General features: G+C 45.6%; 1 protein-coding gene across 2 annotated transcripts in view; it reads left to right on the forward strand.

Moving 5' to 3' along the window:
* Nucleotides 1–242: 242 nt before the first annotated feature.
* Nucleotides 243–13772, forward strand: part of LOC139253160 (ankyrin repeat, PH and SEC7 domain containing protein secG-like) — a 117126-nt gene continuing 103596 nt past the window's right edge. For both annotated transcript variants that reach the window (XM_070873465.1, XM_070873487.1), the window contains exon 1: nucleotides 243–456. In XM_070873465.1, coding sequence (XP_070729566.1) covers nucleotides 448–456 — 9 coding nt within the window. In that variant the 5' untranslated portion in view covers nucleotides 243–447. The remainder of the gene's footprint in view (nucleotides 457–13772) is intronic.

Genomic DNA, 13772 nt, shown 5'->3' on the forward strand with positions numbered 1-13772 from the left:
ATTGAAGGTAAAACAATTAAAATGTGCATATTCTATTTTGCGAATGTTTCCTGATTTCGACAGCTTGCGGTACAGCGACAAACTGCGATGTTGCACATTGACCGTGTAAGATATTTTCAATTTTGTTTTGTTTTAAGGAGACGTGGCTAAAGATTTAGGCTATCTATTTCTTTGCATGTGCAATTATTATCAGGACGCAACAGCGTCTTCCTGTTTGCCTATTGGTCAGTGGTTGGAGCTGCAATCGCTCCGCCGCCCTGGACACGGTGGTGCGTGCCGTGTTTCCCGGGCCACGTTCCTCTGGCGGAAGGCTGGCACCCGGTTTGAATGTGACGGTTGTGGAGGAGGTTGGCCAGGGGACGGACTGGCCTGGCGTCGCCGTGTGAAAGCTGCGAAGCAACCAGAGTTTCTGTCTCACTGACTCGAAATCCCAAAGAGGTCTTCCAAATGTCTGACGTAAGGCGCGTTCAACCGGCTGACATTTATTTAGACCCCAGCCGCCGGGAAAATAAAACCTAAAATGGAGCGTTTCATGATTTGGCAGCTAGTGGCTCAGCGGGTTGTAAACTCGCCTGTGAGTCCGAAGGTTGTGAGCTCAAGACTTAAGCACATAAACCTAGGCTGACACTCCAGTACTGAGGGAGTGCTTTTGGGTGAGACGTTAAACTGAGGCCCCGTCTGTAAAAGATCCTCGTGGCACTATTTTGAAGATGAGCAGGGGAGTTAGCCCTGATGTCCTACCCAATATTTACCCCTCAACACAACAAAAAACAGATTATCTGGTCATTATCACATTACTGTTTGTGGGAGCTTGCTGTGCGCAAATTGGATGCGGCCTTTCCTACCTTACAACAGTGACTACATTTCAAAAAGTACTTAATTGGCTGTAAAGTGCGTTAGGATGTCTGGTGGTTGTGAAAGGCGCTATATAAATGCAAGTCTTCCTTTCTTTCTCTGGACTGGAGTAAAGGCTTGTATCATTTGTAGTTGAGTACACATCGGGCTCTCAAGTGCAAGATATGTTTCCTATTGATAGCCTGGACACAAATAGAAACATTTAGCCTAGGGTTGCCGTTCCAGGGTACCCCATCAATAGCGTTGACAACTCTGGTTGGACCTATTTCTGGAGGTTTCATTACATGACCTCCCCTGCCTCCACTATTGGTCTGCCAACAGATCCAAAACTTCACTCAAATGGCTCGTTGCCACCCCCCCCCCATCTCCAATGTTTTTTTAAACAAGCAAAAGTATACAAAGATTTTTTTATTTAAAGGGAACAATCTTTTTAATGTCCTGTTGCTTTTTCTCCAGATTGAAGATCAATCTTCAATTCCTGGAGACTCCCGTTGACAACCCTACCAATCAGTCTGAGACAATTATAAGAACATAAGAAATAGAAGCAAGAGTAGGCCATTTGGCCCCTCGAGCCCACTCCACCATTCAATAAGATCATGGCTGATCTTATCATGGACTTAGCTCCACTTCCCTGTCTGCTCCCCATAATCCTTTACTCCCTTATCGCTCAAAAATCTGTCTATCTCCGCTTTAAATATATTCAATGACCCAGCCTCCACAGCTCTTTGGGGAAGAGAATTTCATAGATTTACAACCGTCCTGAGAGAAGAAATTTCTCCTCATCTCAGTTTTAAATGGGCAGCCCCTTATTCTGAGACTATGTCCCCTAGTTTTAGTTTCCTCATATGAATGGAAATATCCCCTCTGCATCCACCTTGTCGAGCACTCTCATTATCATATGTTTTGATAAGATCACCTCTCATTCTTCTGAACTCCAATGTGTAAAGGCCCAACCTACTCAACCTGTCTTCATAAGTCAACCCCCTCATCTCCGGAATCAACCTAGTGAACCTTCTCTGAACAGCCTCCGATGGAAGTATATCCTTCCTTAAATACCAAAACTGTACGTAGTACTCCAGGTGTGGCCTTACCTATACCTTGTACAATTGTAACAGGACTTCTCTGCTTTTATACTCTTACCCCCTTGCAATAAAGGCAAACATTCCATTTGCCTTCCTGATTACTTGCTGTACCTGCATACTAATGTTTTGTGTTTCATGCACAAGGACCCCCAGGTCCCTCTGTACTGCAGCATTGTGCAATTTTTCTCCATTTACTTTATATCCTGTAATGTGTTTTTCTATTATTTCTGTCAAAGTGAATAACCTCACATTTTCCCATATTATACCGCATCTGCCAAATTTCTGCCCACTCACTTCGCCTGTTTATATCCCTTTGCAGATTATTTGTGTCCTCCTCACAATTTGCATTCCCACCCATCTTTGTATCATCAGCAAACTTGGCTACATTACACTTGGTCCCTTCATCCAAGTCATTAATATGGATTGTAAATAGTTGAGAACCCAGCACCGATCCATGCGGCACCCCACTAGTCACTGTTTGCCAACCGGAAAATGACGCTTTTATCCCGACTCTCTGTTTTCTGTTGGTTAGCCAATCCTCTATCCATGCTAATATATTACCCCCAACACTGTGAGCTTTTATCTTATGCAGTAAACTCTTATGTGGCACCTTATCGAATGCCTTCTGGAAATGCAAATACACCACATTCACTGGTTCCCCCTTATCCACCCTGCTCATTACATCCTCAAAGAACTCCAGCAAATTTGTTAAACATGATTTCCCGTTCATAAAACCATGCTGAATCTGCTTGATTGAATCATGCTTTTCCAAATGTCCCGCTACTGCTTCTGTTAAGTATTGAATAACTCCACGAGGCTAAGTACGGTGAGCTAGTTCAAGCATGACCATACTCCAGTTTATTTATTCTCAAAGTGAGGATTCAACATGGCTGCCAACATTATATACACGGCTTGCACATGTCTGCCAGTGACCATTAGGACTCCGACAGTCATGTCCTCCGGTGGCAGGTAAAACCCAGTTAACATAGATAACGTCGTACCCCCCAGGTTGTATTTACAAATTGAGACGGTACGGAGCCTTTTGCTCCCTGGTTGATCTCAGTTTGAACCCAAGCTTGGGTGAGTTAGTCGAACCATTGCTGCATTGCGGAGCAGTCAGTCTGACAGGACTGTCGGGGGATGGTAGGTTCGACTTCGTGAATGACACAAGGGTTAACTGATGGTTGGATGTGTGTTGGTTGGTCGATGATGATGTCATCTTCAATTTGTTCTGGGTTGTCTGTGAATTGCAGTTTGGTTTGGTCGATGTGCCTCTTGCACGTTTGGCCATTTAACAGTTTGACTACAAACACCCTGTTCCCCTCCTTGGCCAAAACCATGCCAGCAACCCACTTTGGACCATGACCATAATTCAGGACAAACATAGGGTCATGAACAGCAATGTCACATGATACGGCCGTGCGATCGTGGTACCATTGCTGCCGTTGCCTTCTGGTTTCGACGTGATCATTGAGATCATGGTGTACAAGGGAGAGCCTGGTTTTGAGAGCCTCTTCATTAACAGCTCGGCAGGAAGGGCCCCGGTGAGCAAGTGGGGTCTCATCTGGTAACTGAATAGAATGCGAACAAGTGGGTCTGTAGGGAGCCATGAGTCACGCGTTTTAGGCTATGCTTAATGGTTTGGACAGCCCGCTCCGCTTGATCGTTAGACGCGGGTTTGAAGGGGACAGACCTGACATTCTTGATGCATTACGGATCATAAACTCGTGGAACTCTGAACTGGTGAAATACGGTCTGTTGTCGCTGACAAGGACATCATGCAGGCCACGGGTGGCGAACATGGCCCGGAAGCTGTCAATAGTGGTTGTGGACGTGCTGGATGACATGATTACGCATTCAATCCATTTGGAGTAAGCGTCCACTACCACTAAGAACATTTTGCTGAGAAAGTCTATGTGGATCCTTGACCACGGTTTGGATGGCCATGACTACAGACTCAGCGGAGCCTCCACAGGTGCGTTACTCAGTTGCATGCAAGTGTTGCACTGATGCACGCATGACTCCAAGTCCGAGTCAATGCCGGGCCACCAAACGCGAGACCTGGCAATGGCCTTCATCATGACAATGCCTGGGTGGGTACTGTGTAAATCTCGCACAAAAGTTTTCCTGCTTTTTTTTTGGCATAACAACATGATTACCCTATAACAGATAATCAGACTGAATAGACAATTCATCTTTGCGGTGGTTATAAGGCTTAATTTCATCCTACATTTCCTTAGGAATGGCAGACCAATTTCCATTTAGGACACACCTTTTTACGCTTGACAGTACAGGATCCTGGCTGGTCTAGGTCCTAATTTGGCGAGCCGTGACGGGCGACCCCTCGCTCTCGAAGGTGTGTCCATGACCAGCAGCAAGTCTGCGGGCTGCGGCATTTCCACCCTAGTTGTGGGCAATGGTAGCCGGCTAAGTGCATCAGCACAGTTTTCAGTGCCTGCTCTGTGGCGGATGACATGATCATAAGCAGATAATGTCAGTGCCCATCTTTGGATGCGGGACGAGGCATTGGTGTTTATACCTTTGCTCTCAGAACAATGAAATGAGCAGCTTGTGGTCTGTTTCAAGCTCAAACCAAAGTTCAAACAAGTAGTAGTGCATTTTCCTAACCCCATATACGCATGCTAAAGCCTTTTTCTCTACCATACTATAGGCTCTTTCAGCCTTAGACAGACTTCTGGACGCGTATGCAACTGGTTGGAGTTTGCCTGATACATTGGCTTGCTGGAGCACACAACCGACCCCATATGATGAGTCATCGCAGGCCAACACTAACCGCTTACATGGGTCATAGTGTACCTGTAATTTATTGGATAATGGTCTTTTCAAAGGCTCTGTCTTGAGATTTGCCGCAAACACAGTCGTTACTCTTTCTAAGCAACATGTGCAAGGGCTCTAGCAATGTGCTCAAACTAGTTAGAAAGTTACCGAAATAGTTGAGAAGACCTAGGAACGACCGCAGCTCCGTCACACTCTGAGGTCTGGGTGCATTCTTGATGGCCTCTGTCTTTGAGTCCGTAGGCCTGATGCCATCTGCTGCAATCTTTTTCCCCAGGAATTTGACTTCTGGTGCCATGAAAACGCACGGAGCATTTTAGCCTGAGTCCCACTCTGTCCTGACGACGTAGAACCTCTTCCAGGTTATGCAGGTTTTCAGTGGCGTCGCGACCGGTAATCAGAATGTCATCGTGGAATAAGACAGTTCTCGGGACGGACTTCAACAAACTCTCCATGTTTCTCTGAAATATGGCTGCCGCCGAGTGAATTCCAAAAGGGCATCTGTGGTATATAAACAGTCCTTTGTGTGTGTTGATGCACCTCAGTTTTTTTAACGATTCGACCAGCTACTATGTCATGTAAGCGGAGGTGAGGTCCAATTTGGTGAACGACTCCCCAGCGGCCCCCCCCCCCCCCCCCCGGCTAACGTTGCAAACAGGTCGTCAGCCTTGGGTAACAGGTACTGATCCTGTATCGAGACTCGGTTGATCGTTACCTTGTAGTCGCTGCAGATCCTGACCATGCCATCACTTTTCAACACCGGGACAATTGGACTGGGCCATTCGCTGAACTCGACTGGTGACATGATTCCATCCCGTTGAAGTCTGTCCAGTTCAATCTCGACCTTCTCCCTCATCATGCACGGAACTGCCTGAGCTTTGTGATGGACGGGTCTTGCAACTGGGCCTAGGTGGATCTGCACCTTGGCTCCCATGAAGTTACCGATGCCTGGTTCGAACAATGAGGAAAACTTGCTCAGCACTTGAGCACGCGAAGCGTCATCCACTCGTGATAAGGCTTTAATATAGTTCCAGTTCCATTAAATTTTCTCAAGCCAACTCCTGCCAAATAGCGTTGGGCCATTGCCTGGAATGATCCACAACGATAAGTCATGCACAGCTCCATCGTACGATACCTTTTTTGCCGCACTGCCAATAACTGGTATGAGCTCTTTGGTGTAGGTATGCAACTTCGCATTGATTGGGCTCAGTTTGGCTCTTTTTGCCTTAGTGTCGCACAGCTTTTCGAAAGCCCTCTGGCTCATTATTGACTGACTTGCACCCGTGTCCAATTCCATGGATACTGGAACCCCATTTAATTTAACTTCCAGCATTATCGGAGGACTTTTTTAAAAGAATGTACCCCATACACTTCTTTGTCCTGTACCTCGGGTTGAGTTGCCTGTTCCGCTTGATCCACGCTGGATCGATCATCCTCAGCCAAGTGGTGTGTCGCAGCACGCTTGCTCGGTTGCGGACACATTCGCTGAAAGTGTCCCATTGTTGCACAGCCTTTGCGCAGGTATTGCTTGAATCGGCATTGATGGGCTCGATGACAGCCCCTGCAACACCAACAAGGCGAGATTTGATTCACCCCCGATGGCGGACTTTGAGCAGTTACAGGTCGTACGAACACGGACAAGTAGGCCCTGCCATGTGTAGCTCCGCCTGCCGACGATATTTTATGCACAGTACTTGCCGGTGAGTTTTGATGCTGGGAAGATAACTGCTTCGAGTTTTTGTCCATGGACATGCATGCCTGGGCGATCATGATGGCCCTGCTCAGGTCTAGAGATTCAGCAACCAGCAGCTTTCAAAGGATGACCTCGTGGTCAATGCCAAGCTCGAAAAAGTCCCGCAGCATTTCCTCCAATGCAGCTCCGAAGTTGCACGGCTCAGCGAGACGTCTCAGGTCGGCGACAAATTTCGCCACATCCTGGCCCTCGTAGGAATTGTGTGTATAGAAACGATACCTCGCCATGATGATGCTTTCCTTCGGTTTAAAGTGGTTCCGAACCAGCGTACACAATTCATCATAAGTTTTATCCGTTGGTCGAGTCGGTGAGAGTAGATTCTTGATAAGGCCTTAAATTTTTGACCCACAAATGGTGAGGCCCTGCGTTATCGGTTCCTTCCAATCCGTTAGCTGCGAAGTACTGGTCGAGGCTTTCAGGGAAATCCTCCCAGTCTTCCCCTTCCATGAATCTCTTCAAAATTCCAACAGACATGGTTGCATGAATGTTCGTATTTTTAACTCATCGCCAATTGTTAAGTATTGAATAACCACGAGGCTAAGTACGGTGAGCTAGTTCAGGTATGACCTTATTCCAGTTTATTTATTCTCAAAGTGAGGATTCAACATGGCTGCCAGCATTATAAACACGGCTTGCATGTGTCTGCCAGTGACCATTAGGACTCCGACAGTCGCTCCGCGCCCTCCGGTGGCAGGTAAAACCCAGTTAACATACATAACAGCTTCTTTAATAATGGACTTCAGCATTTTCCCAATGACAGATGTTAGGCTAACTGGTCTATAGTGTCCTGCTTTTTGTCTGCCACCTTTTTTAAATAGGGACGTTACATTTGTGGTTTATCAATCCGCTGGGACAGCCCCAGAATCCAAGGAATTTTGGTAGATTATAACCAATGCATCTGCTATCTCTGCAGCCACTTCTTTTAAGACCCTAGGATGTAAGCCATCAGGTCCAGGGGACTTGTCTGCCTTTCGTCCCATTATTTTACTGAGTACTATTTCATTAGTGATCGTGATTGCATTAAGTTTCTCCCTCCCTTTGGCCCCTTGATTATCTACTATTGGGATGTTTTTAGTTTCTTCCACTGTGAAGACCGATATAAAATATTTGTTCAACGTCTCGCCATTTCCCTGTTCACCATTATTAATTCCCCAGTCTCATCCTCTAGGGAACCAACATTTACTTTAGTCACTCTTTTCCTTTTTATGTACCTGTAGAAACTCTTACCATCTGTGTTTATATTTCGTGCTAGTTTACTTTCATAATCTATCCTCCCTCTCTATCAATTTTTTAGTCGTTGTTTGCTGGCATTTAAAAATTTTCAAAACCTCTGGCCTCCCACTAGTCTTGGCCACATTGTATGCCCTTGTTTTCAATTTGATACCATCCCTTATTTCCTTAGTTAGCCCTAAGGTGGTTATCCCTTCTCTTACAATCTTTCCTTCTCATTGGGATATATTTTTGTTGCGAGCTATGAAATATCTCCTTAAATATCTGCCACTGCTCATCAACTGTCTCATACTTTAGTCTATTTTCCCAGTCCACTTTAGCCAACTCTGCCCTCATACCTTTGTTGTCTCCTTTATTTAAGCTTAGGACCCTGGTTTGAGAACCAACTTTCTCACCCTCCAACTGAATTTGAAATTCAACCATGTTATCGTCACTCATTCCTAGAGGATCCTTTACTATGAGATAATTTATTAATCCTACCCCATTACACAGTACTAGATCTAAGATAGTCTGCTCACTGGTTGGTTCTGCAACGTACTGTTCAAGGAAACTATCCCGGATACACTCTATGAACTCTTCCTCAAGGCTACCCTGGCCAATTTGCTTTGTCCAATCAATATGAAGGTTAATTATTGCCGTTCCTTTATTACAAGCCTCCACTATATCTTGATTCATACTCTGTCCAACAAAGTAGCTACTGATAGAGGACCTATAGACTACGCCCACCAGTGACTTTTTCCCTTTATTATTCCTTACCTCCACCCAAACTGATTTAACATCCTGATCCTCTGAGCCAATATCGTTTCTCATTAACGTATTGATCTCATCCTTAACAGTGCTACCCTACCTCCTTTTCCTTTTTATCCGACCTTCCGAATTGTTGAATACCCCTGAATATTTAGTCCCCAGTCCTGATCACCTTGCAACCATGTCTCTGTAATGGCTATCAGATCATACCCATTTTTGTCTATTTATGCCGTCAACTCATCTATTTTGTTACGAATGCTACGTGCATTTCGACAAAGAGCTTTTAAATTTGTTTTTTTACTATTTTTTCCTGCTTCTTTCCTCTGTCATTCAAATTCACTTTCTACATTCTTGCTTTCCAATTCCAGCTTTACTCCCCTCCCTACTGACTCTATTCTCAGGTTCGCATTCCCTTGCCAAGCTAGTTTAAACCCTCCCCAACAGCACTAACAACCCCCCCCCCCTCCCCACCGGGAGGATATTGGTCCCGGCTCTGTTGAGGTGCAACCTGTCCGGCTTGTACAGGTCCCACCTTCCCCAGAAGCGGTCCCAATGCCTCAGGAATCTAAATCCCTCCCTCCTGCACCATCTCTCCAGCCACGCATTCACCTGTTCTATTCTCCTATTTCTGTACTCACTAGCTCGTGGCACTGGGAGTAGTCCGGAGATTACTACCTTTGGGTCCTACTTTTTAATCGCTCTCCTAGCTCCCTAAACTCTGCCTGCAGGATCTCATCCCTCTTTCTACTGATGTCATTGGTCCCGATATGGACCACGATCTCTGGCTGTTCACCCTCTTCCCCCAGAATGTCCTGCAGCCGCTTGGCGACATCCTTGACCCTGGCACCAGGGAGACAATATACCACGTCTGCAGCCGCAGAAACGCCTGTCTGCTCCCCTGACTATTGAATCCCCTACCACTATAGCTCTTCCCTTCTTCTTCCTCCCACCCCCTATCCCCATGCAGCTGAGCCACCCGTGGTGCCATGGACTTGGCTCTGGCTGCACTCCCCAGAGGCACCGTCGCCCCCACCGGTACTCAGAAGAGAGTACCGGTTGGAGAGCGAGATGAACTCGGGAGACTCCTGCACTACTTGCCTAGTACTCCTCTTCTGTCTGGTGGTCACCCTCTCCCTCTCTACCCGCATACTCATAAGTTGCGGGGTGACCACCTCTAGAAACGTGTTATCCACGAAGCTCTCAGTCTCGCGGATGCACCACAGTGACTCCAGCCGCCGCTCAAGCTCCAAAACGCGGGGCTCGAGTTGGTGCAGCTAGAGACACCTCCTGCACACATAGTCGTCTAGGCTGCGCAAAGCGTCCAGGACTTCCCACATGCCACAGAATGTCCAATCCACGGGACTGAGCTGCCCTGCCATCCCTCTAGTTAGACTCGGAATTATCAAACAAAAATAAACTCTAAACCTTAACAAAACACACCCAGCCGCTTCTCAGCAATTAGATGATTTAATTAATTAGGTTTTTTTAGATGATAAATATCACATCTATTTAACTGGAACGCCTAACTTACACCAATGCCCAAGGTTTTTAAAAAAAATAGAAAAGAAAATACTTGCTGCTTGGCTGTGACGTCACATTTTGATTCTTTTTACTTTTTGTCTCTTACTGTTGTCGCTGCTACAGATAGCTCCTCCCGATCACCGGCTCCTCCCAAAGTGCCGCCGCCTTTTAAAGCCCCCGCTCTGGTCAGGTGTCGCGATGCAGGACGCTCCTCCCGATTTCCCTTTTAAGAAAGATTTATTTTCTTCTGTTAATGAGTTAACAGGGCTGACAGTCAGACAGAAAAAGAGAAATCAGAATATTTTCTTAATGGCGAGAGATTAGAAGCTGTGGAGGATCAAAGCGATTTAGGTGTCCATGTACACAAGTCACTAAAAGCTAGTATACATGTACAAAAGTAATCAAAAAGACTAATGGGGGTGGGTGTGGAGGGAGGGTGGTTTGGAGTACAAAAGTGAGGAAGTGATGCTTCAGTTGTAAGCCTTGGTCAGACCACCATTTGGAGTACTGCATTGAGTTTTGGGCACTAACCCTCAGGAAAGATTGGAAAGGATACAGTGCAGACGCACCAGAATGATACTAGGGGTTAAAGGGTTAAATCATGAAGACAAGTTTCATAAACTTGACTTGTATTCCCTTGACGTTAGAAGGTTGAGTGGGCGATCTAATCAAGGTATTTAAAATGATAAAGGGAGAGAAACTATTTCCTTGGGTAAGGGAATCCAGAATAAGAGGGCATCATAAAATTAGAGCTAGGTCATTTAGGAATTAAGTGAAGTATCATTTTTTCAACGGCTAGTGGAATTCTGGAGTTCTCTCCCCAAAAGGCTATTAAAATTTTCAAGACTGAGATTGATAGATTTTTGTTGGGTAAGGTTATTCAGGGTTATGAAGGAAATGTGGGTAATTGTAGTGGAGTTTAATTGCCTACCCCTGTTTCTATAACATGTTGCAGATTCAGTTATTTTAGTTCAGGAATCTATAATGTGAGCAAGGTGTGCTAAGATAAACTTCCAGGGGAGAAGGGTGACAGTAGAATGATTGGGAGCAGACAGAAAGATGTCAATTGTGAGGGGAAAAAAGGAAGTGGTTGGAAATAGTACTGTCTGGCAGAAACCTCGGAAGTGGTGAGGCATGGGGAATGATGAGGTTGAGGGGATGGCAGTGGGAATTGGTGGGAGGGTTGATAGGCAGTACACACAATGTTGGCCTCAATTGTACGAACAAGATGAACTCTAGCCTGAGTGAGGATAGAAGTTCAGAGAAATCAGAAGGGGGCAAGAAGAATTTAGGTATGGGTTGAAGTCTTTCAGAATACAAAAGCGAGGAAAATAGGGAGATTTCAATAAGGAAGTTAGCAGGGACTTCAGAGGGCAGTAGACTAAGAAAACTTTGAACGATGGAGCCACTGATGTTCGGCAAGTGGAGAGGGTGTTGGATGAGTGGGATTTAGTGTGGGACATGATAGAAGCAGAGTTTTGAACATGTTGCAGTTTATGGAAGGTGGTTTATGGAACACCAGCAAGGAGATCATTGTAGTAGTCGAGTTTGGAGGTAACAAAGGAATTTATATGAATTCAGTGGTGGAGGGCTGAAATAGAGATGGAGGTAGGCATGGGAAATTAAGTGGTCTTGTTGATGGATTGGAGTTTTCCAATGGCCCTCACTGCCCTCTCTGCAATTCCCTCCAGAATGCCCAAGGCCCTTACCATCTATAAACTTAGTGTGGTGATTACGTTGACATCATGGCTTTGTCTGAAATTTGGCTCACACCACACCGAAGTCGATCTGCCTGACTATACTCTCCTGCCCAAATAACCATGGTGGTAGTGTGGCCTTTATTACCAAACCACACCTTGGTCTTTTCTTCTACTCCTCTGGCACCTTCTCCCTCGACCACCTTGTTCTACATCAATTCTATAAAATTCTCATTGTTTACAGTGACCTGATATCCATCCCAAGTCTGTTGAGATGGCTGCTCCTCAGTGCTTTACCTCTATCCATGGGAATCTGCTGCCATCCTTTGCTCTTTCACTCCCAAATCTCCTCGCTTCCATTGTTTAAGTTCCCCTGGCTCTATTAGTTGATGCATTTTAGCCCTAACTGCAATCTTCTAGAATTTTTTGAGAATGTAACTAGTAGAGTGGACAAGGGAGAACCAGTGGATGTGGTGTATTTGGACTTTCAAAAGGCTTTTGAAAAGATCACACACAAGAGATTAGTGTGCAAAATTAAAGCACATGGTATTGGGGGTAATGTATTGACGTGGATAGAGAACTGGTTGGCAGACAGAAGTCAGAGAGTCAAAATAAACGGTCCTTTTCAGAATGGCAGGCAGTGACCAGTGGGGTGCTGCAGGATTCAGTGCTGGGACCCCAGCTATTTACAATATACATCAATGATTTAGATGAAGGAATTGAATGCAATATCTCCAAGTTTGCAGATGGCACCAAGCTGGGTAGCGGTGTGAGCTGTGAGGAGGACGCTAAGAGGCTGCAGGGTGACTTGGACAGGTTAGGTGAGTGGGCAAATGCATGGCAGATGCATTATAATGTGGATAAATGTGAGGTTATCCACTTTGGTGGCAAAAACAGGAAGGCAGAATATTATCTGAATGGTGACAGATTAGGAAAAGAGAAGGTGCAACGGGACCTGGGTGTCATGGTACATCAGTCATTGAAGTTCGGCATGCAGGTACAGTAGGCAGTGAAGAAGGCAAATGGCATGTTGGCCTTCATAGCTAGAGGATTTGAGTATAGGAGCAGGGAAGTCTTACTGCAGTTGTACAGGACCTTGGTGAGGCCACACCTGGAATATTGTGTTCAGTTTTGGTCTCCTAATCTGAGGAAGGAGGTTCTTGCTATTGAGGGAATGCAGCGAAGGTTCACCAGATTGATTCCCGGAATGGCAGGATTGACATATGAGGAGAGACTGGATCAACTGGGCCTTGAGACATTGGAGTTTAGAAGAATGAGAGGGGATCTCATAGAAACATATAAAATTCTGACGGGATTGGATAGGTTAGAGGCAGGAAGAATGTTCCCGTTGCTGGGGAGTTCCAGAACCAGAGGACACAGTCTTAGGATAAGGGGTAAGCCATTTAGGACTGAGATGAGGAGAAACTTCTTCACTCAGAGAGTGGTTAACCTGTGGAATTCTCTACCGCAGAAAGTTGTTGAGGCCAGTTCGTTAGATATATTCAAAAGGGAGTTAGATATGGCCTTTATGGCCAAAGGGATGAAGGGATATGGAGAGAAAGCAGGAAAGGGGTACTGAGGTTGAATGATCAGCCATGATCTTATTGAATGGCGGTATAAGCTCAAAGGGCCGAATGGCCTACTCCTGCACCTAATTTCTATGTTTCGATGTTAACTGCTATTTTAAACCATCATTACCCATCCTCCAATCCCTGTGCTTGCTCTCTGCTTCTCTCACTGAGCTGCTGGATCTCTTCTCAAATTTGGCTTCTGAATTCCTGGATTTCTCTGGACATCAAGACTACGCTTCTGCACTGGATTATAACACAAGACTCCTCTGCTGTGTTTCTGATTTGCTGTTCTGCTGCAAATCTGCTGTAAAGATTTTAAAGTAACTTTAGTCATCTACAGCCCTTCCTCCACCGCTGCTGAATCTGTGACTGGCTAAATCGTTCTATTGGTTTTTCAGCTTTGTTGGTTTTGAGCTAGTGGCTTACAATTGGATGGAGTTATTTGCACTATAAAATGCTCTGATTGGCTCTCCATTATCACATGACCTGATTGCTGATTGGTTCCCTTGGAGGATAAGCC

The sequence above is a fragment of the Pristiophorus japonicus genome, chromosome 1 (assembly GCF_044704955.1).
Source record: "Pristiophorus japonicus isolate sPriJap1 chromosome 1, sPriJap1.hap1, whole genome shotgun sequence".
In the NCBI taxonomy this organism is placed as follows: domain Eukaryota; kingdom Metazoa; phylum Chordata; class Chondrichthyes; family Pristiophoridae; genus Pristiophorus; species Pristiophorus japonicus.